This window comes from Hylaeus volcanicus, chromosome 5 (assembly GCF_026283585.1).
Source record: "Hylaeus volcanicus isolate JK05 chromosome 5, UHH_iyHylVolc1.0_haploid, whole genome shotgun sequence".
Classification (NCBI taxonomy): domain Eukaryota; kingdom Metazoa; phylum Arthropoda; class Insecta; order Hymenoptera; family Colletidae; genus Hylaeus; species Hylaeus volcanicus.
The window spans coordinates 29,220,586-29,245,555 of NC_071980.1; the positions used below are offsets into that span (position 1 = coordinate 29,220,586).

The following is a 24,970-nucleotide window of genomic DNA, read 5'->3' on the forward strand; positions in this document are numbered from 1 at the left end:
ATATTCGAGTGGTTTTTTTAATTCGCGATACATATAAGCTATAAGTGAGTTTTTTCATTTTCGTTGAACCTATGCGACTAGGCCATCGATTCGGATTCCTTTCTATCTATGTATTAATTCTACGATAATGTATGTACGCACACAATTGACTTTAAGACTCCGTGATTAGCCTAGATTTCGTACTTCCCGTAAGAATTCTACGTTACTCGCTGACTCGAGAACGCGTACAACGAAGATAGTTCTCGAAACATGCGATTCCTTAAGCTTCCATTATTCTCTCTTCACCGTGAATTCGCGAGACTGACGAGGTCGTGTAGCTTAATATATTTCAACAGCGAAATTATTGTTCCAACAGTCAATTATGAATATTCATGGTGGATGTGCTTGTCCCTTAGTCTAGGCGGAGGGACGCAAACATGGGTCCATTGTTAAACAGGCTACGGGCGGTCGGGCTGCCTATGAATAAACCTACCAATTAATTCCATCCGTAAAATCATGAAATATCTGCGTTCGTAAGTTAAGATTGCCAACGGTTCGCATATTAGGCTGTTTTCTCGAGCAATAATTGTAAAATGGTTGTGCACGAAAAAATGTTACACATTGTTAGAGATGGCTTTACCTTTGCACGGGCAGAAACCTTTGCAGGCGATGCTCACCAACGCGTGGTGGATGCAATTGTGGTATGCCAACCGGCACAGCGAACTATATGTGCGATTATCGTTTCCGCAAAGGAACGCCGGCTTCCCCACAGGACATTCTTGACATCTGCAACAAAAGGGACGTGTTCGCCTTGTTACATGAAACCGTCTCATGGCCGAGTGTACATCGACTACGGCAAATGCGTCGTCTTTACCGCTTCTCCAGTTTCCCATTATCCACCGAAACATCGGCGTCGTTTTAACAATTCTATTTCAAATGAAATAGTTAAAAATCCTTTCGTAAAGACGATATCGCGTGTACCGTACCGTACCGTATACCGATTTCAATAAAATCAAAATTATCGCCATCCATCTCGCCCTGTTACAGTTTCGTTTTCTTTTGATCATCCTTGCGATACAACATGCGCGTACCCCGTTTGTGTACTATATGTAAGTATCCCCGATCCGACGACCAACGAAGACGGGGAAACCAACAAGCCGCAGGGACGCACCATTTTAGGAAACTCAAAGGTAGACGAACGGAGACCAGCTTCGTCTTGATAAAGGAGTTAAACTAGCTTAATTACCGCGGTACTCGGTTTAAACTAATTACACGTTTGCTGACGACCGCGAATTCTCCATATACCCCCCCCCCTCCCCCCCGCAACCACCACCGGAGGCGAGGCATTGTGCAACTTTCCACGAACGGCAAAGGTTCTTTATTATCAGTCCTGGGTTCCTCTAAAACCGTTAATAATTTTGCGAAACCGTTTACAAGGGTACATTCTCTAAGTGCAGAGTCGCAAAACTCGGGCGAATCGAAAGATGAGCCAAGAAGCTCGATCATACAACAAGACGTTCAACAAAGCAGAATACGAACGCAAGTAAAGTATTCATCAAGGTCTGTCGTTTGCTTTCGCTAGTACAATTTTATACCCGTTCGATGAATTAATTTTCTTCCATAAGAATGATTTCTGAAGTGCGTCGTCGGTTTACCTAGGCGAATGTACGAGGGTTACATCGCAGAAGCAACAATTTCCATCGAAATGCGAATTAAACGGGGCCGTGCGCGAACGATTCGGAGGTAGCAGGAGAGAACAGGATTAACGTCCAGCTCATTTCCCCGAGCTGTGTATTTGCGCGCGGAAACGCATCGACGCGACGAACAACCGCGATAGACGAATTAGTCTATCCGATTGGATTCCTTGCTGCCCTTTGCCATCCTCTGTGTGTGCGTATTTCGGCCAACGACGTTCGCCAGGTTGCGGAATTAGGCTGCCCGGAGCGTGTGTATCCTCTAACTGGACGCCAAAATGAATGCCGCCGCATGCAATTCCGGCTGCGATAGACTGCGGTCTCGGATGTACTTTGCGGCCGTGCATCGTACCCCAGGTTACACGAGTTAATGTACTCTCGGCTGTTTGGTATACACCCGTTATTTGTTAATCAGCCACGGGGTAACGGCGATCAGCCAGCCGATTCCTCCCATCGCCATTGGCAGACTTTTCGAGTCGATAATGTCTATCAATTACGAGAAGAGGAGAGAAGAGAGTGGCGAGGGTTACTGTGCCTCCGTTGCAAATTGTAACACGTAATTTTCAAGATTGTAGACGATTTGTAGACTAATTTCTAGATTATCTTCTACTGACATTTCATTTTTTTCTATTGTTCGTGTAGTTGAATACGTTTCATTTCGTTTCATTTCGTTTCGTTTCATCGATCTCGTCTAAATAGCTCCAAGGTACATACGTGTATCGTCGGCGCACGTCGCACAAGCAACTGTCTCGGTGCGATGGTTCGAAAATTTCAATCAAACCCCACGCGATGCTTTTAAATCGATAATATTCAGTTATCGCGAATTTTTAATGCCGAGCGCAATTTTACGCGCCGTTTATTTCAACGATCCGGCAATTCAGACACGACGAAGAGTAACGAAATCGAGAAAGGCAGACTGCAACGGTAGAAAAAGGAAGACAAATTGGGAAGGGGTGCTCCGTGGCCACAGAACAGAAGAGATAGAACTCGAGAGCGAAGCTTACTCGACAATAAAGACGGGACGACTCGGAACTCCTCTTTGCGCAAGAGGTTGCAAGTGAAAAGTGGCGACGAAATGCTCACCGGAGCCTCGAAGCTCTTCCATCATCGAATTACCTTGCTGGTGTTATCGACTGGAGATCCTGCGAGTAGATACTCTTTTCTCCGTTTTGTCCATTGACGTCGTGTCACGTAGCACTGTTCTGCTTTTGTGACGTGTAACCCTGTAAATGTATATACAGGATGTTCCAGGTCCTTTCACTTGGGCGAGATGTTTTTTCCAGCGAGCAAACACGTACAAATTTACCGACGAAAACGTAACGTCTCATTGCAGACACCTCTTTTGAAATAAAGAAATCGTTAATTTTCTACAAGTGTATCTCCACATTAATTTACCAGGTCATTGAGATTGTGGTAGTACGTGTACCACGTCGGTAATATCCGCGAGGAGTGCGCGTACCGCGCAACGACATCCGAGGCATCCGGATTAGGTCTGGGTAATTAATGTAAAACATGTCGACGTTGTCAAAAATATTTTGAATACCGTAACATCGGGTTGCGACAAGAACAATTCAAGCTTGCCTGTCGCGCGTCACTTGTTCGAAGCTCAGCTCGCAATTAGAGTATTTCTTGTTCGACGTAATCCTTACGACAACATTTCACGTGGAATTTTCAGAGAAGCTCGGAATGGGAGAGGAATGAGTGAGTTGTGACCGAAAGAAAGAAAGAGAAACACGCACAAGGAGGAAAAAGAAGTGGAAAGAAGGTGGATGGAGGAAACCCTCTTTGCTCTGCTCGCTCGTGCAAATTTAAGTAGGAAGAAATGTTTCGCTGGCAACGCTCTGTTTCGAGCTCTTTCTCTCTTCGTTCGTCTTCCGTCTGAGCTGTTTACTTCGTGAAATTTTCCTCCTCGCGACGCGACGCGACACGGCACGACACGGTTACTCCAAACTTCCCATATACTTGCCAACGTTGAGAGTCGAGAGTAACTCCTGTTTGACTTAGGCGTTGGCGCTAAAATAAACGCATCTCCTCTAGCTTTTCTTTTTTCTCGACGGTATTTTCCGAAATTCATTTCTTATTCTTCGCTCGTCTATGTATTATCGTTATCCGTAATCGTTCTCGAGGTACTGAAAGTATTTGGCGATATTTTTCTGCATTCTTATGATACTTTAAAACTGTTTGATCACGTGACATGATAAACTTTCAAACGACGTAAATCATTTCTCGCTTATTTTTCTTGTCGTTTTGACGATCGCATTGAAATTTAAGGGGCACGTATCCGTGAGAAATGTGACCTATAAAACTAACCTTTTATTCGATCTCTCGGGGGATAAAACGCGTTCGACGTGCGGTGAACAGCGAAACCAATAATTCTCGATTAATGTCTCGTGAAGAACAAAACAGGCCGTGACTACATTTCCCTGCGGAACTCGCTTCGATACTTTGTTCTCTCTCTCTCTCTCACACACACACACACACACACACAATGTTTTTGCATTTTACAATCGCCATCGCGACTTACGGCGAGAGGCGCATCAAAATAACCAATTTAATCGGAATTAGCCGACCATTTATCGACCGCGCATATACGCATCTATCGACAAAACATTTCCGATAAATGGAATAAATCTTGCGGTAACATCGCGACGAATAATTGTTTGTGGTTCGCAAACGAAATAAAAACTCTATGGAATATTTGTAACTGTATATGAAAGTCACGAAAACTTACTTCGACTCGTCCTGATCCTCGTCGTCGTCTTCGGAATCGAAGAAGGCATCGTCATCCTCCGAATCGACCGAAGTTTCCGTTCTCATTCGTCGGTTCTGTTGAACTGCCCGCGACTTTGGAATCACTATGTCTCTGAAAAATATAATCGACAAGTAAAAACGACCCGCACTTGATCCGAGTCAGATTCAATTGCTCCGAGTCAGAAGTGACAAGCGACGAACCCCATTTTGCAATATCGGAAAATTCACGCTATACAAGTATAACATACATTCGATATTCCTACGAAATTGAAGCACTCACCCTGATTTGCGAAGTTCCTTTTTCGAAACGCAAACGGCTGTGAAAGAGTCTTCGAGAAGGCAGAGTTCTTTCTTTCCGCAAGTCAACGGTCGACAAAGTATATCTAGAGAGAAAAGATGCGATCGGTAAGCCGACGATGAGACGAGTAGAAGAAAAATCGTGTAGCGATGTCGGGCTAAATAACGAGTTACCAGTTTATAATTGGTTGTTAAACGTTCGGTAGGTGAACGGACCTCTGACGCTCTGACCGAAAAAGGCAAAACTAACGTTGTCAACGATGCGAATAAGCAACAATCCGGATTTTCTCCGAGCGCAATAATTCGTTTCTTTGATGTACCGCGTTGCGATGGCGATGCAGCGAACATTCAAATTCCGGTGCAATTGCGTTCGCGTGGAAACAAGTACAGTCAACGAACGATATTGGTCGTTTCAGAGCATACCGCATTCGATCGAATTTCTCTCTTCTCCATTAACCCCGAACCCGATCGAAGCCCCACCAGCTATCCTCGCATCTGCCGCCGCGGCGCGCCGATGCTATCGAGAAAATATCACGATTATCTTCCGACACCGACGTGCAGAACCGATAAGGAATCCTTCTGACGTTTCGCCGCGGTTACGGATAACGCTTGCGTACCATTAATATCGTCGCCGTGACGTGAAGGTTGCATTTTTACGACACGCAGTGCGGGTGCGGGTGCAGGTGCGGGTGCGGGTGCGGGTGCGGGTGCGGGTGCGGGTGCGGGGATGAATACCATCTATAAGTATTACGCGACTAGTCAGTCATGGCGCAGCACAAAGGGTTAACCCACGGCTATTATTATGACCACCCTCGAATCACCGACAGGCTTCCGCGGTTACTTCTGTTGAAAGGGGACAAAGTAATTGCGGCTAGCATACCGACGATTCCCTCTTTCGTCTACCATAGCCGAGGCGATTCAATTTAACACGAATGTACATACAATCGTAATGTTTCGCGGCACACAAGAGTAAGGTCAACAAAAGTTCCGGTCAACAAACAAAGTAAGTAGAAAAGAAAGACAAGTTTTCACAAGTGGGTTTAACGAGGCAAAGGTCCGATTTATCGTACTTGAACTCGCTCGCGAGGTAAACATTTTTCAACGGTCCGTGAAACGCATCTCGGATTTATAGTTGTCATATTATTTTAATCCAACATTCTCAAGGATAAATCTTGTTTCGATGGAAACGTGGTACGTTAAACGTCGATACAATGCGACGCATTGTCGAAATCTCGACAAGTCGAGACTCTTCGCGGGAGTTCGATTCCGTTGCAATGCGATGCGGACGGAAGGAATCGATTAATTAGCCAGGATCAACGGAATAAACGAATTTATTTACAGACGCAACATTCGCGTCCGGTGGAGCCGAATATTTATGAAAGTGGATGTAACGCAACATTGTGTACGGTCTAAACGGGTGAACGTGGAAACATATTGTTCGGAATTGCGAAGAGAAAACGCGATAAATATACTTTTCATAGGGTTTTTCTGTGCAAATGACAGAACGCGTTGATATTACGTTTCCGGTGAATTTATACTCCTTTTCCGCCGATAAATTCACTCTCGCTCCAGTTACCAAAGGTGCGATGGTTTTTAGCATGGAAAATGTTGCCCGCGAAACTTCTGACCGCGTCGCAAATTTTGAAATAGCTGGTTCTATACGATACGCGGTATCGATACTGCTCGCGATCCAACAATTGTTTCATTTTCAGAAATAAGCTTTGCAACAAAAGGGAACGAATAAATTGTTTTAGTAATTAGTTTTCGCCAAGCATTCAAGGTCCACTCCCATGAAAAATAGCTTCAATGTTGCTAAATATTTATCGATTAATGTGTAACGCGGTTTTAATACAACTTACTATTCGGATCGTGTATCCATCTTTTCTTGTCGCCCACTTTCATTATCCGCGTGTCATCCTGCAACAAAAACACGAATTTTCTCGTGAATTATAAAGTTACAATTAAAAAAGTTGCCTGGTGACTTTCCTTGTGACATTCAAGTTTCATCTATTACTTTCACAATCAGTTCTATAGTACTTATCGCGAAATCTCTTCTTGCTCTCTCGTCGTCTTTTTTTTTCTTCTTTAAATAGAAATATTCAATCTTCTGTTAGTTTTCTCGAATCCTTGCATCGCCGCCATGCGATATCCTAACGTGATCGTTGACCAAACAATCGTTTCAAAGTCAGACGGAAATATTTTCTTCGATCTTTCTTTAATAAGCAATCATTGTACGGTTGTATACCTTACTTTAGCAAGTGCTACACGTTCTTTTAATCAAACCGATATTCTTCGAGGCAAATGTTTATAGCAGAAACGCGGTTGCATTTTTACGGCATATTCAGGGTCGCGATTAGTCACGAAATTCGTTCGCGAGTCTCGTTCTGCGGCAAAATTTTCAGACTAATGCCGTAGCAGCCTTCAACACGGCGCGTCGCATGAGTGCGAAATTGTGACGTGACAAACGATAGCTCATCACGCGTATTACATTCAGGGTTGTTCGATTAGAAAGAGACCGGAGGCGCGACCAACTTCAAGTTCAGGCCGAGGTCGTTGCGACTGATACGTGGGCTAAATCAGAGGGCGAAGGGTACGCAGCTCGCGTGATAGTTCACGTGCCAGTTCCCAACAATTCGAGGACAACATCGAAAATACCTACGGAGAGAGACTGGCTGAAATCTATGCTACCGATCGTTTGCAAGTAGCGATGCGATTCGCGCATGTTCAAGGCGTCTGTCACGAGTCTCGAGTCGGTAGATAAGTGGAATTCGAGTCGTCTCGTAAAACTGGTTACGATTCAAAGTCGATTCGATAAATTGAGTTACTCGGACCGATCGCGATGGAACATATCTATTTATGCGTTCATTGATTTCAGTTTTCGACCATATTTATATTCGAGTAAAGGGAAACAATCGATGGTGTTTTATTCCTGTAGGTCGTAATGATCGGTTAAACAGTTGGAGTTGTTGGGATAAACTTTGTTTTTTTTTTTTTTATACGATACTTACCTTTCGAGAAACACCGTGTGAAATAAAAAAAAAAAGAAGAGAGAAAAGAAGTTACCGCATTGCCTAGTAAAATAAAGAATTTATAAAAACTGTTAAAAGAAATAAGAACCGCGTACGCGAGTACATATTTTTGTCCGAGAAAGTAAATAATTATTATATTATGAATAACAAAGTAATTATTCATTTGAATAACGTATATATATATATATTTCTTAATACGTTAGTATCTGCTAGCAAATAATTACTCGTAGGAAAATGTATTTATTGCTAAGAAATAAAAAAGAAAATGAATAGAAATGAAACAAACCAGTCAAAGTATAGGCACTTGGAACTCGACAGTAGGCAGGCCACGACGCCGACGCGACGATCGAAAATCAACAGGCTCCGCTCGATCACCGTGAAACCTTGTCTGTTTTTCTTTTCGATACATTCTGTCCGTTTCCTTGATTTTCTCACTTGCATTTCCCTTTCCACGACTCTCGCCGGTCACACGAGATTAAGTTGGCGTTTGCTGTGCAAAGAAATATTACATTCTACACGAAACAGTAACAATAAAAGTTGGAATTTGCTCCATATCTCTGGGATATATTGCATTGCGATATGTCGCGAATTGGGATGCAACGTATCCAAGTATCGAATAATGTCGGTGATTGTTACCTGTTAATTCTCACCTCACGATTAAAATTCACCATTAAAATCGCTATCACTTTATCGATCTCCACTAAAATAGTCCGACGGAACTATTCGCCGTTTTCTTTGTTTTTCGGAAACGAAATTCGAGCACCGTTGCGTCGCGTCGGCGTCGCGCGGGAATACATTCTTGAGAGGTGCGTATGCGCACCCGTGCGAACTGGGCCACGAAACTTGGACAATTAGGCGTCTTTACGCTGCCGCAGCTACTTGTTTCGAACTTCTGTGTTTCGAACCACGGAAGTGCAAGTTCCGAACCACGGGTAAACAGATCCTATCCTGCGCTGAATAAAATTTACTGCAAAATATTCCTGACGAACGATCGAGGCGATCCAACTTGAAACGTTTATAACACTAACGACTATTTTCTCGCGTCGTTAGAAGCAACAAAGATATTTCAAGTTCGAACGTTAGGCGAACCGCACCGTATACATATGTGCATATGTGAGATGTACCAGTCTAGGTTGTTTTCTTTTTTCTAGAATCGATCGATGTATTCGAGTCCACCTCGAATCAATGCACTAGCAGAGGCATGCCCGGAATATGTGCACTAAAAAATTAAGCGCGATGACCTGGTTCCGTCGATGCGCGGGTCTCGCCGAGATCTGGATCGATCGAGCTAAATTTGATCTTCGTTCGACCTGTCTGCTTGCTTGCCTGCTTATAAATTTCAATAAAGGTGAGAGGATTTAGAATGATCGATGGCGGATCTAATTAACGTTTTTTTCAATTGAGAAAAGAACGAGAACTCTGCGTATGTCGGTCGTATTACGTACTGTACGCGCACGGCCAAGGTCTCGAGCTCGAGTCAGTTCTCATCGGCTAAATAAACGTAAATGTAAACGTCGCGTCATTCTTCTTATCGGATCAACGAGATCAAAATGAAAATTTCCAATCTCTCCGAGTCTTTCCAATCTCGGTAAACAGGAAACTGCATTTCGGAGTCCGGTAAGCCATGTATGTAAATCGATCCGTCTACTTTTCATTCGTGTCCGTTTTCACTGTTGTCGGTTCGAGCGAAATTCTGTTTCTGGGAAACGATACGATTCCCTTATCCGAACAAATGGCGCCGCGATCGACGCCGGCGCCTGCCATGCTTGTGTAACGTACAGGATTACTCGGACGATGCGTCAAAAAATTGAACGGCGTCAGCGGTGACATTGTGAACGGCATGTTGGCGCGGAACTAATTGTCGTGAGACGAATCTACGAGAGTCACGATTATTTTTAAAATGCAGCTACTTCGACGTGTTCGTCTTCGAGGATCGATCGATTCCAACTAGGTCGCGGTTCGCGTCTCTTTACTCGGAACACGTATATGTATACGATATACATAGACAATACAGAATACTGCTAGAAATTAGCTCGGCCCGACGGTAGTTTTCTTTTCGAGAGCATTAAAAGAATATCGGCGAAGGGATAGAATCGTAACGACATCTATTTTTTTCTGTTCGTATGTTTTCTCGAAAGATGCGCGAATTTGAATCGGTCCGCGTACGCGACAAGTCCACTGCTGGAATAATATTACACGTTCGCGACCGATATCGTTTTCGCTGGAACAGGAAGTAGGTCATCCGCGATCGGACGATAAAGAAATTAACCGGTGCAAAATTAATACGAACGAAGGAATCGCGTGTAACGCTCGCGCTAGCCCGAAAGCCGCGGATTAAGAGCGACAAAACGGGGCTAGCCGTCAAGTTACTTACATAGGGCGCTCGATAAACACTTTTATACGATTTCGTTTAATTCGTAGAAAAGAACGGAGGAACCGGTCGAGTTAAAAACAAGTTTCGCTCGACTACGAATCAAAATTAAAATTCTTGCATTGCCATCAACGCGTTAAGAATTGGACTAAACGGAAGAAAATTTCTTCGAGTAAATTGATATTTCCACGAAAAGCAGAACATGGCTATGCACACGCGTCATAATCGATCGAATCAGATCGTATCAAGAATGTTTTAAATGTTTTAAATCGTGAGATTAAAGGAGAAACGGAGTAACTGAGAAAACGCCGCGAACGGAATAAAAGGGGAATCGCAACGAACGAGAACCAACAAATTGGATGGAACTCCGGGCCGCAGACCAAGGGAATAGCGATGGTAAAATGCGAGTTCCTCGATGAGTTAATTGCGTCGGAACGAGCTAATGTAGTGGATGTACATTATCCATAAATAATTCACGCCTACCTCGCGGTAACGCGAGGTTAACCGATGTAAATGCTCGGTTATAGTTTTCGCTTCGCCACGCCTTGAAAGATCACGCGTATTTATAGGTTCGTGCCGTTTGTATCCTATACGAGCCTAGAATTCGCGATAATTTTGCATTAGAACTGACCTTTCACGTTTCATTAAAAATACTAAAAACGTTCGTTAACGTATTCAAACTTGAGCAGCTCCAAAATTTGTTTCGCGTAACATCGACGCGATAATTATTCGGCCATGTGACGTGTGACCGTGATCGTCTGGTACGCGTCCGGAAATATCTAGGTACGTCGATCGAACAATCATCCTCGATCAACTAATATCACGCTTGACGCGAGGTTCCGACGGAAACAAAGGCAACAGACGCTCTCTAATCAGAACCTGCCGCGACATGTCGACAAGCCTATTAATTCTTCGGCTGGTGATCGTTGACGCAATTATGCAACGACGATTTCAAGTGATAAACCGGCTTTTCTGTACCTGCTATATACCTGTCTGCGCGTAACTCACTGACGCCGACGCCGACGCCAACATTAAACCAGAATGCACCTGTACGCTACGTTATTCTACGGTTCCTCTCGACGACGAAGCACATTCGATCTTAACCCGTGGTGTCGTTGCAACAGATTTTCCATGTCGGTTTTCCACATATGTATACATACGGCTGTATCGCAGAATGTAAGCGAATATTTTTACGTGACCGCGCGTATGCACGAGCAAGCCGACCAGGTGTGTATTTTGACGGCCGGGCGTACATTTTCCTCGGAAAATGGATTGGCCATGCAACGAGGTCGCGTCAACCGTTTCCCCAACCACGAAGTCACTCGACGGTGCAACGGGACGAGTTATGGATCGCAGGAATAATTCCCTCCTCCTCTGGCATCGTCGTGAAACACGCGGAACGATCCTCACATCTCGCGAATAAAAATGAAGAAACGATACATTTGCTTCAACGTTTTTTAACGAGTTGGATTGCACGAGTCAAAGTTGGAAGGACTACTTGGATAGGAATGCTCGAAGGCGTCTCGTACCACGAAACGTTCCACCGTTTTTCCTCGTCGACTAAAGTCTTCGTATCCCGTAATGTTGGCAACATTTTTCCAGTCTCGTTATTGTCGTTAAATATCGTGCGTCGCTCTCTACGGATCCAAATACGCACGCGATAAATCTGGGAAAAATGCGACGCTACATTTCCTGTCATTTCTAAATAACGCGACCATGGCCGGTGAAAGGCTTTGTTATCGAGTTGCGCGTGCTCGCGCCGCTAAAACCATCTATAAATAAATATTTATCGTGAAATACGTAACGGAACTCAGCCATCCGCGAACCCCCTGGATATAAATTCGACGGGAAACTCGCGCTCGATGAGAAAACTTCGATAAGCTTATCATCGTATTTACTAGTATCCTAGTGACTCTAGAAAATATGCAGGTGCAAAAAAAGGGTACGTCGATTCGAGAGTTGTCCCTTTCGAGATCGTGGCGAACGTTCTTGTGTTCGTCGATCGAAATTATGAATAAATTGAATCTTAGCAATTAGATAGTTTCTTTTCTTCTTCTCTCTTCCCTTCTCAAACTTCTCTTCTTTTTCTTTTTTGTCTCGAATAATCGAATCGAGATAAAAGTTAGAACGCGGACCTTTTAAGAGGCGGAATTAAATCATCGATTAAGAAAATCGATTTGACGTTTCTAGAGTACCGCGTCTTTCCGTGTCTTTAATATTTCTATTAAAAGTAACTGTTCGTCTACATCAACCGTGTAAATATAATAGTTTCTACACCTGTTTCCGCCAGCTCGCCACCCCTAATTCACTGCCGACCGAGTCTACTTTGTTAGTTTCCGCTTTTCCTTTTCAATGCCCGTATCGACGGCATGGCTCGCATGGCGTAGTTAAAACTTTCACTTCCGTTTCTTGTTCGAGCGAAAGTAATACGAGTTCTCGAGTACCCTTTGGTACTGGTTCACCCTTCCGATGTCTTCTTCTAAAGAGAGGAAGAGTCTAACGAGCCGGTTCAAAGCGTCGATTCGATTGTAAATTAGACATCGAAGGATCAAAGGCTAACCGATCCGACAATATTCCTTCTTTCCGTAAATCCAAACTTTAACTGGTTCACATGCCGTTACGTATGCGCAAAGAAAACGATCGTTTCACCGATTCGTTAAAAATCTCTCGACATTCGATTATTACGGAACGCAATAGGTAAATGGAGCGAAACGAGAAATCCAGGAATCGAAGAAATGTAAGTATATACGTCGAAAGAGAAGAATCGTGAAACGCTGAAAATCGATTACCTATGCAAACGTATGGTACCAGCCGAAGAGAGCCGAGTAATCGTAAATCGGACAGTAGTGGTCCCGTGTCGCGTCGCGTCGCATTGATCCGCCGAAAATACGTCTGTTTTCCTGGGACAAATCAATTCTCGATAGTCGCCGCGGCGACGCGCGACGCCGACGGGCTAAACTCATTCGGAAATGGAGGACCTTCGCCGCGGCGTGGCGATTTTCCGTGTCGATTGCACTCCGACAAATGGAAATATCTCCTTTCTCTCGACTGCCTCTACCTTCTCTTTTCTACCATCTACCTTTCACCCAAACGACCCAGATCGATTTATCCACGCGGCATCGAAAACAGTGACACCCATGCCCTACTACTTTTCCATCGATAGTTTTTCGCTCGATACGATTAACGAACTTCCGTCGTAATAAAATTATTATTAAACGATGATATCCGACGAGATACAACAATAATAATGTCGGAATCGAAAGCAGTCTCAAGAGGAGCAGTTACCGATTCATCGAATACGAAATTACCGCATAACGGGTCAATGCACCGGCAATGGCACACAGACTGCACCCCCTGGCCACGATCCCGGCCCAATGTTTTCGATCAATGCATCCGCTTGCAAATTCAAGTACTCTCCCGATTATTAGTCCTAAGATCTACCGCGGTGCAATAATCGTTCCCTGGACAACTTTGAAAACATCGCTCGCTCTGCGAACGAATTCTGCCACAGAATTATAGGCAAAGGTTTTGCGTGCTAACAAATACGTATACACATGAGTAGAGCTGGTCGCGGCGGTGTATGCCGGTAAAAACCGAGGTGAAGCACTCGGGATGAGTATACAGATAGGTAGGTAGGTGCAAGTAGGACAAGCCAGGAGGTCGGGCTACCTATTACCAGAACAAACGGGAAGACCAGCTTCCACTGGGGAGATAAGAAGCATCTGACGACGTGAATGAGAACGATAACGAGTTCTATCCGCGTTACCAAAGATTTCAATCCTATCCCCCACGCTTGACATTCCTCTGCTGTCCGTAAACGCTTGTTTCGCTATTGGGCGAACAATCGGACTGTGAAAGATATTTTACAGGAATCGGGTTACATTCTGTGAAACTTTCGCTACCATGATTCGGAAGATGACATTTTACTTGAATAATTTCTTCTAAGCAAAGTATTTGTTCGATGAGAAAATCTGAATCGCTTATTTGTCGATATTTAAGTACTCCTAAATGGAACCCTAGATAACAAACTATATCTATTAGCCTCGCTTTGCCTCGACTCGCCCTTTCTAAGAAGAAGAAGAATAAGCGACAGCATTCAAGATGTAGGACACGCCATTAGACGAGCAAACGAAGGCATCGAGTTCTACCAGAAAATAGAAAGCACTAAAGGGGCGCTGTCGACGAGCGTCCCGGATATTCTTAATCTCACGTGACCCGCAAACACTCATCGCGACTCGACGGGATATTTTACACGAACAACGCACTCTTTCTTAAAACATCCCTCGATTAGAATGATTATAAACAACGACAAGAGACGCTGTTTTTCTGAAACGTCAGACAAGTAAATAAGTTTTCGCATCTTCGATCTTTGTTACATGGTCAGGTTGACGCTGGCTGCATTTACGCTTTAAAAACGGATTTCAGCGGCAAAATTTCATCGGTCTGTCCGATGGAATTCACCGCAAAATCAACGCTCGATCCTCGGCTGTCGCAAACCTACAATCCTCTCCGCTCCTCTCTTCGTGAATCGGAAAAGGGGTTTTATCGTGCCCTTTCACGAGACCGCATCCAAAAGGAGAGTTTCCCGATAATGGATCAGCTCAGCCAATTGGTCAGTCCAATGTATCAGACAACTTATTCAGCTATAGCAGATCGACGCGACGCGCGAAAGTGAGGCCAACTTGTTCGAGTTGAGAAATAATCTTTTTTATCGTGTAGCGTTACGACGAACGAACTTTCCTTCGAAAAAATTAGTTCGAAAGCAAGAATCGGTTTTCCTTGAACGGTGGATACGGTACGATCCGATGAACATCGCGGCGAGCAGCGCCATCGTCGCATATCAATCCCAAACCTATTCTATCTCACCCCCGTCATTCGTCGGTGATTCCAACGTGTCGATGACACTGATTGATTAGCCGACGCGGCGGTATCCCATCCTCGTCACTCGAATCCGCCGATGTTGTCCACCGAGCCATGGTGATATTTTTATCGCGGCGTGTATTAATTTTTTACCGAAGCAATGTTATATTTTAAGTAGATACGAAGAATATCGAACCGTATTTTTGGATGCTCGTTGCACCGGAGAAACATCCGCGTACGCACGCAAGCACGCGCTCGCGCGTAGAGGGTGGGAAGGAGTGGCTGAAACGATGGAGGAGATATTCCGCGAATCGATAACGAGACCGGGCCCTTCGGAACACGGAACACGGAACACGGAACACTCCAAAGAGTCGGCGAGTCGGTTGGCAAAGCCAGCCAGGAAGGAAAACGAGAGAAACGAAACAGGATGATGTTGCTGGCAGAGAGACGGCAGAAAGAAAAAATGGAAAAGGGTAGGTAGATGTGTATTGTGCGCCCTCGTCGGGTTGCTTTCGAGGAGGTCGGCGGATAGAAACAGGTATAAAGAAGACGGTTACCAGCGGGGTCTCGGAGGCTGGCTCCTCCAAGGTCGCGTCATCAAAGATGCTCGCGTTAAAAGGATTTCTTTCGAGTTTTACAAATGCTCTGCTCGCCTTGTTGTTCCGGTGACACCTTGTCGATACACACGAAATATTTCCATGTACTTTAGTCAGTTTTTCGTCGTACGGCGAATACACGTTTGCCCTGCTTGTACCAAACGCGAAGCGTGTCTTTGCGATTCCCATTAATTGATATCTCGCAACCGCGAATGCATTGGAACACGCGGCGACAGCGACGGCGACGACGACAACGTCGATCTCGTAATTGAATTAAACGGCATTACAAGTTGCCGGAGCTTCCCTCTCGGTCTACCAGTGAACAAACGAATCCGTAGAATCAACCTTATCGGTTACGTGAACCAGCTAAGTAAATACCTGGAGAGGCTTCTCCTTGCTCCAGTGACAGAAAGGATTAGCCTCGACACGCGACATTCGAACGAAATCGCGTATGGCTGCCATTAACGTTCCCTTTAATCGAATTCGAACAACGAATATTCCGTGTCAAACGTATCGCGGGAAGAGCGACAAAACTAAAGATATTAAACCGAGAGAGAAAATTATGGGAAGCGATTGTTACTCCAGAACCCCCTCCATTCCGACTAGTCTTCCGGCTCTAGCTTGCAAAGAAAGCCGAACGAGCTAAACGCAACAAGTTAGCTAGCCTGTGCGTTAATGAGAATTTTGGCCAAGATCGCATCGGTCCCGTCTCGATAGCGAACACGGATGGATAACTCTGACGAGTGCGAGCCACTGAAAATCGAGCAGAGGAAAGCCGGGACACGTAGAATCCGCGATAATTCGGGCCAAATGAATGCAACCATATTGCAAATGCGCGCAGAACGTGCCACGAATTTCAACAATTGTAGATGTACGCGTTGCGCTGCGCCCACGCCGGCGAACAAACAATCGGAATTCGTTGTGTTAAGGCGGCCCCTGGCACAAGCTAATGTGTTTACAGATCCGGCGATTGCAAACGAAAACCGCAACGAGAGGGCAACGAGAGGGCAACGACAGTGGCAGTAGCACCTGCAGCTGCATCTACAACTGCGCACCGATATTTCCCTGTTTCGCGTTTCTATGCCGAATACGATATGCCGCGTTACTAAAACCGTGCTCGTTCTACATTCTTCGAATAACGACCCCGATTTACTCCCTCACCTGTAATATGTCGCGTCGGAGCCGAAACGAATCTTTACGTCATCCGTGTATGTAGATGCCGCTGGAAAGTACTAGGCAATTGAACGTTAGTCCGTGCGATTTCACTCAAAGAAGCAACGTGTTCTCTGATTGTCGCGTGACGCGCAAAAATTCTTCACCCCCGTACGCGGAGAATATGTAGGTCGGATTTCTCTGCTTCTTTTTCCCCCGGCCTTTGTAAGGTAAACTACAGTGAATCCGTATCCGTGTCCGTACCCGCCCGCTCGCCCGCGGTACAACAATAGAGATGCGCCACGTCTGCAAAAGTACATCGCACCTAAGCGCACAATACGGATTCCGTGTGTATACGAGACGCGATAGAACGGTCCTCTGCGACTGCACAATACCACAATAGATTCCTGTTAGCGATGCCTAACAAAACAAATATTACATCCTCTGACAAACCTATCGACAGATTCGAGATCGTAATTAATCATTTGGCACCGAGATCGGCTTTGTTATTATTTTATTATTGTTACTATATTCGAATCTCTTTACTGAAAACACTCGTGACATTTTCTTTGGGAATAGAAGATTCTCGATTCGGAGTAGCAACTACGTAGATATGTTTAGAATGGCTCCGAAGGTAAGCTTTAATTTCGCGACGGTGCCATACCGACCGTAGTATTTTTCATTTCATGGCGCTCGGTGGTTCGCGAGGTGTGCGCGAAAATCGATATGCTCGTGCCACTCCCCCTGGCAAAATAACCGAGTTGGAATTTCTGATCGAACCTTGAGAACGACATCGTGTTTATGCAGATGCAGCCAGCCTGGCAGCACGCGCTACCGATGCGTCGGCGTAGCGTCCCCGCCATGAGCCACTGGCCGCGGGCCATGGGTCCCGTCTCGGTACCATCGTCCGCGTAATCGACTACTTTGTTGTACGCAAGTGTTTTTTCCCATCTCCCATGAAACTACGACGTATAGATCACTTCGACAAGGTCTTATCGACGGTAACGGATTTATCGAACTTTCCATAGGACATGGAATTACGTAGAGAAAAAGTCCTACGACGTATCCATCTCGAAACGAGTTCGATGCTGCAAGTAGAAAATCCTGTTCATCGTATGCTCGCTCGCTTTCAGCCATAATAGCGCCAATTACGGGCAATTGGCAGAGTTTCATGGCGCGTAACCGAGAAACGGATTAATGGAAAACTGGTAACTGTGATGTGATGTGATGTGATGTGGCGTGGTATGTGTATCGATAACTTTAAAGTGGATTTGTCGATACAACGAGTAATATGGATGTAAAACCGAGACTCTTGCAATTCGAAACGTAGTTTTAAATTACAGGTGTATCGTTTATGTTCGTTGCATCGGTAGAGTGTAAACATTACACACATGGACTGAAGACTGCCCTATTAAATTTTCTCGGGAAAAAAAAAGGCAAACATGAATCCCGAAAAGAAAATGAAAATTAATCCATTTCACGCGTAATGAGAGTCTCGCTCCCTCTTGTTCTACGCCTCGAACTCACTTTCGATCTGGGTAGCCTGTTTACTTTCCTTGTTGGACGATACGCGCGAACCTGGTTGGCTCGGATCAAGATCAACGATCGCTAGATACCCTTTTCTTAAATATTTCTCTTTGTCGCGACACATGGTATCGTCGAAACTCGGCCTTTTTATTTCGTTTTACAATCGTTGACAAAAGTTAACGTTGGATAGCGTTTAGTTGATACCGTTACCGTACCGTAATCTTTCGTCGGGTTTAGATGACATTTGAGCTAGAGACATAGACGTGCTACGATGGAAACCTTTTTTGTAACAAATAACGACAGTGTGTCTATATGTTTTATTACTAAAATATACGCGTGAATTATGCAAACGATGCAATCCTCTGTGGTTGAGAATGTTCAAAGCTCGAGCGAGCATCGTGTGAAGGACACGGGTAATTTTATTCATAAATTTAATGAGATGTAGCTGCTCGAAAAGAGTGTGTAACGCGTGACGTAAAGCTACTCGTAACTTCAATTTAACTTGTTAGCTCGTGACTACAACGTACGTGTACATACGTATACACGGTGATCAAAGAAAGTAGAAACGAGTCGTTGCTATTCGTCTGGTACTCTCGAAACGATTAAGAGACACTTTTACCTTTTCCTTAAATAAGCGAAATACCCCTGTCTCGACGAATTTTATTCTAAATTCAATTCTCAAGTTGAAACTCCATAAACAAATACTCGTTACGAAAATTGATTCGACGATCTCGCGAGATTTGTGCCGGCTCGGACTTGTGGTACGCGTGTATTTTAAAGTGGTCAAAGCTCGAGCGACTGGTAAAGTCAAATGCGACCAACAGTCTGTTGGAACCAACGGAGTACATTAGCGGTAACGATACCGGTTCATGCACTCTCCCTTCAACTGCAACTTGGAATTGTTGTGGCCATTAACCACTCGGTCGAGCCTGAAACAGCGCGAACTCCGACGCGCAACGGGACAGTAAGACGTGCTGCGTCGGAATGCACAAAGGCCGGTTGCATGCAATCACGGTCAATTCCGAAGGTACAGCGAACGGAGGTGTTATGGAGGAGTTCTTTTTCTCGAAATGAGGCGAGATAATCGAACGGACCGCGTTTAATATGAAACGAGATAGAAACGAAAATATGGACGAACCCGTCTTATGCATGATACGATAGAGGCGAGAGAATGGACGACGACAACGGCGACGGCGCGGCGTCGTCGACAAAGATTCAAAAGTTTGGAAATCGCCGATGGGTTGGACGGGAAACGAGGCAGAAAAGCAAGGGTGGTTGGAGAACAGGAAAAGGGGCGAACACTGAACACGAAATGGAGGGGTGGGCGGCAATGGATGAAAGAAAAGATAATGAAATCGAACATCCTCGTCGTCGAAGCGAACGTGCCCGATGAAAAAGTCGTGTCGGTGGCGCCCGTCGGTCTGGCCAATATTTTACTATCCAACGTTACCCGCCCTTCCGCACCCATCTCGCTTCGTTTCGCTCCGCTACGCTCCGGTCCGGTCCGGTTCGGTTCGCGCCTCGCCCGCTTCGTGCCACGCCACGCCATGCCACGCCACACCACGCCACACCACGCCATTATCCGGCGCTCTTCTTGCTCGTGGCGTGGCCAATGTTGGCGAAAGAGAAAAAGGGATGAACGGAAGAGAGACCAAGCGACCTGCAGGATACAAGTTCGCGGAAAAAGGAGGAAATTCGAGGGAGATACAAATGCGCCCGAAGGGTTGTGTTCGACCACGGTCGATGAATACACCCCCAGGATCTTTTGGTTTCTTCGTAGGAAATCTGCGAGTCAGTTCGGGGTTACTCCGATGATTCGGGATGCAGCGGTCGGAAAGTTTCGCGGTTCCTTTCGATCGGCAGACTCTTGGTTTCCGCGATAGACGCCGCGCCGCGCCGTACCGATGAACGAAAATTGACCAAATAGGTAGACACGTAGGTTCTTTTAGGTACGTAGCGGTGAGTTGCTTCGCTTTGTAACGGAGCAAAGCTGTCCGGTCTAGGTACACGATCTTCTCGAGTAGGACGTTCGATACGAAACGAAACGAGGTGTACATACAATTCGGTTCTATCTACGTTCCGCGATTTTGATTTTCAATTATATCGAATAAATATCTCGACCATGGACAAATATATTTACCGTCGAATCTAAGCCTGAAAGAGTTCGTTGCCTTTCGACTGCCAATTACTAATGCGAGACGGCTAGAATTTTCTAGAAATGAAATTTCCTACGGCGAGATTTCCCTCGGCGTATTCGTACCACTTTATTTTCTGTTAAGAGGTTTATGAAGGCTTCCTAGACAGGAGTGCGCGAGTAATTCCCTTCCGCGGTTCTCGTGCAATAAATTTCAGCTTATAAACACCGCGTACGTAACCGACCTATAAAGAGTGCATTCGCATTTCCAAAGGCTGCACGCTTGCCGTGAACACGGGAACGGGAGTCGGTCAAGATTAAGCTAACCGAGATACGTATTGTACGACTCGAAAATTTTGCGAAACGTACAAATTTTAGTTAGGACAACTTGCAAATCAAATCACGGCATTGCGCGCGTTTCCGTTTTTCCGGTTGTTACGGTTAACTATCCGTCAACCGACGGTAATGATGATACATATGGATCGAAACAATCGCAGCAGTCGACACGAGGTCCGCCGTTCACCCTCAGGTAGATTGCGAAAAGACCGAGTACGACTCCAAGTAGAGGCTCGGTCACCTTCGCGGCACTAGGTCACAGGTTCTCCGAACGATCGATAAGGAATTCTTTTCCATTACGCCAGGGATAATCGATTTTCTCTCCAAGAGGATAGCGCCCGCGGTGGTGTGTACCTAACGTACAAGTATACGTCCACAGAACAACTCGGGACTTGCAAATCGATTGTTGGAATTACAAAACGCTCGAGTAGCACGATTCGCGATAACGTGGCCGTAACGAACGTATTGTTTCGCAACGCGACCGTAAAGTCAGACTTTTGCCAACCGCAACTTCTCTGGAATAATAGAGCACCTGTACGCGGATATCGCGCGATTGCGCGTTTCAATCGCTCCTACCGTACACCATTTTTACCTCGTGGCTTCGCTTCGAGTCTAACTTTCAAAGAAACTCAACATTTCCAAACGAGTTATCTTCTATTACGCGTTCATCGAGTATTCTTCTCTTTAAGTACTTTTACAAACCACCGTGCGTAATCAGTGTGTAAAACTACACAACGAGGAAGATGAAACGTCAGGAATCGCCTCATTGTCGGCGACGTGCACGCATTTTCCGTGTCGCTCTCGTTCAGACTGCGCGCCCGCACCTCTGCGCGCCGCGGTGAGTAGAAAAATGGCAATGCGGATTGTAAGAGGAAGAAGATAAGAGGGTCAAGAGTCTCGTGCATATAGCAGTGCAACGCCGTAGAGAGTTATGACGTTACAGCAATCGCAAAATTGGGGCAGCTGCCGTTGAAAGCGTCACTTCATGAATTTAGAGTGCTCGGTTTTAAAGCGAAGACGTCTACATTTCTCGAACAATGTTAACTACCCCGATAAACAGAACAACCAACACTTTCGTTTCGATTAAACGTTAAGATGCCCGTTAGTTTTTCACCTTGAAATTCTTTTCCCGTCATCTCTCATAATGGTTCCAATTCGTAAAAGAATCGATCCTCTAAGATTTCAACTATATCGAATAACAAGAAAATGTACAATAGTAACGTAACATACATCGTTCTCGAGTTGTACATTTCTATACATTTTCTGTACGAGGTCGAAGGGGGTGAGGTGTGGATCGAACTATAATTTCATACATCCTATTACGTACTATTACGACTCGAGGTGACCTTACGAATAAAAGTTCCAAAAGCTGTTGGTTAAAACTAGACTGTTCCTTTTCTCCGAACGAGTATCGAAAGATCAATAATTCCTTACTTTACGACCTATAATTAAATCAAATTTCCACACTTATCTTACACTTACGTCGCAGTTGGGGAAGAGTGAAACGAAAGTTGATCCTTTTTCTACACGCGATGCAAAAATAATCAGACGTAAAGTAATCAATGATAAAATAGTTATAAATTGAATTGATTACGCGTTTCAACGATATATTACCGTTACCGTTACTTTCTTGTTTCGAGTTCATTGCTAAGACGTCGTCTACATCTATTACAAGCATTAGTATTTGCACCCCATCATACGAAATGTACACATTTTCGATATGTACAATTTAGTATCCCGTTTCATTTTATTTATTGTATTCAATTTAAGTTGAGAAATCGCTTTCATAACCGGAAGCATACGACGCTAGATACACCACAGCACGCAAATGTATATGTGTACATACATAGACGTATATGCGCGCGCTTGCGTGTGAGAAGGGGGGGGGGGGGGGGTGCACCGGAATTATTTCCGATCACAGTGTTTATCTGGGGAAGATCGAACGTGTAGAAAGCGAGTACACGAGCATCGAAAAGAAAATAAACAATTGCATCGATAACTCGCATTATAGTAACGATTCCGTTACGCGAAAGTAAAAGTAAAAGTGCCTGCATTGCGTGTTCCCCGACTACCTAATGAACCGTGACTAAACGTACGTTTCATGGTTGATTTTAAAGGTCACTACCAGGTACATTTCACCACTAAAACTATACAAAGAAAAATATACCTCGTTCGAAAATCCAAGGCGATATACATTCCTGTACGTATAGAAAACGAACTATTACAGAAATTTGAAGATATCGACTTGGATGGAAACGTGATCGTGCAATGCACCGCGATAATTGCAAACGAAAACGATGTATTTGTTTATTTTTATTCCACGATGTCTTCGTCATGTATTCAACGTTCTAGTTCCGTTTCGCCAGAGACGTGTCCCTGAATGTGACACACACGTTCAACATTTTTAAAAATTCTGCTCCATTCTACGACTAACTGTACGTTGCCGAGGAATTGTCATACGCGAATGACAAGTACTGCGCTCGATTTGTTCCCACCTACGTCGGTGAATTGACGCGCTTCAATGGGAAACGTTCTCCCGTCAAAGATGACATTTGAACAGGCGCACGTAGGTGCATACCGTAAATAGGGACAACGCGAACGGAAACAAGAACAACTGTAGCGATTTTCTATCGCGATTGATCGACGCAAATTTCATTGGCTTCGAAACGTAACGTGACATGTCAGCTAGCTGCGGTATTGTCGCGCAACGAGAAACAAATAATATGACCAAAAACAAGTAAAAAAAAAAAAAAAAAAGGAAACGAAATAGTATAAAACAACTCACTTCTTCGGCAAATTCAAAATCCCCGTCGAATTTTCTCTTACACCTCGCCCCAGTAGCTAGAAACAGGAGCACCGTAGCCACGAACACCCACGAAAATCGCATGGTTCTTCTCGCGAGAGAGATGGGGGAAACACCGTAAGTCCACCGTCAACTGACAAAAGAAGATAACGCGCGGATTTCCGCACAACACGTGCACTACGCGGGCCAATTCGTATCCGGAAGAAACGATTACTGTGAACGATAACGTTAAATAGTCACACACGTAAACTGCAACACGTTGGTAATATTTCGTATTCCTTGTTATCGAAACGTACAGTTTGACGGTCGAACGAGTTGTGACTGCGCGAACCGAACCGAGTCGACGCGAGTCGAGGCGAGGCAAGACGACGCGACGCGACACGACGCCGCAACCGCACTACCACAGACGCGTAGGCGCCCATTGGTTGGATTCCGGCGAATGATAGGAAGGTACGCCAGCGGCCTACACGCCGCGCCGGACGACCGGGTATATAACTCGAATTTGTTGTCTCTCTCTGTTGCTGTTCTACCTGCTAGTCTCTTAGACGACTCTCTTCGGTAGCGAGATTCGCGCGAGCGCGTACGACACTGCGCCAGTCGATACCTTCACCTGCCTCGGTTCACCTTATACCTGGTGTTGCCAGTCGGTTGCCGAGAAAAAAAGGGCGCGGGGAATTCGGCAGGATGGTACCTTGAAAGAATTCGTTCTCCCTTCGGATACTTGTCCAAAAATTCAAACAACCGATCAACATTTTTCTCGTTTCTACTTCTTTTTTTTTTTTATTATTATAATATTTATATATTTGTGAGAGTAGAAACTAAGAGAGCGTTGCGCAGGCGATTCGGGTACAAAATAAATCGCGTTACAGGACAGATAGAGGAAAACTGTTACCAAACCGGCGAGAAGTAGTTGATTCCTTCCTATTATCTATACTAATATACGAATTCTGCTATCTTGGTAAATCGTCCACACTAATTTTCTATTAGTAACGAATTTCTTGTAACCGTTGATTAAATTATCCATCGTGAATCAACTAGTTAACAAAATTCAAACATTTTTAATATACGCTGCAATTCACTTTCTCTCCTACATACCGGATAACGTTTGAATATTTATAGCGCCAAAGGACCGGTTCATCTCTTCGGTCCAGTTGGATATATCTATGTATGCCTTGCAGCACGATTGTACATATATGCCTCACGGCTCGTATGTTCCAGCATACTACCAACTAGACACGAATGTCTCCTCGGAGACCACTTCCTACGGAATGTAGTAGCTAAGCGCACGCTTTCGACAGGATCACGACGTATAAATGATCTCTTCTTTACGCTTACAGCGTTTCCTTAGACTTTAAACTTTAGACAGTACAGGATACAGAAGAGCGTCTCGGATTAAGGAGAATTCGGTATTGCGAGGAAGTAGAGAATATAAACAGCGTTG

General features: G+C 44.8%; 1 protein-coding gene across 3 annotated transcripts in view; it reads right to left on the reverse strand.

Moving 5' to 3' along the window:
• LOC128877280 (proteoglycan Cow) overlaps nt 1-24,963 on the reverse strand; it is a 32,603-nt gene extending 7,640 nt beyond the window's left edge. The window contains exons 1-6 of one of the 3 annotated variants that reach the window (XM_054124451.1): nt 23,512-23,927; nt 8,037-8,240; nt 6,581-6,638; nt 4,705-4,807; nt 4,405-4,536; nt 620-765 (exon numbers count right to left, since the gene is read on the reverse strand). In XM_054124451.1, the coding sequence (XP_053980426.1) occupies nt 620-765; nt 4,405-4,536; nt 4,705-4,807; nt 6,581-6,623 (424 nt within the window). In that variant the 5' untranslated portion in view covers nt 6,624-6,638; nt 8,037-8,240; nt 23,512-23,927. Of the gene's footprint in view, nt 1-619; nt 766-4,404; nt 4,537-4,704; nt 4,808-6,580; nt 6,639-8,036; nt 8,241-23,511 lie in introns of all 3 variants that reach the window. The other 2 variants (XM_054124448.1, XM_054124450.1) reach the window with 2 other exon arrangements.
• Between the last annotated feature and the right edge of the window lie 7 nt (nt 24,964-24,970).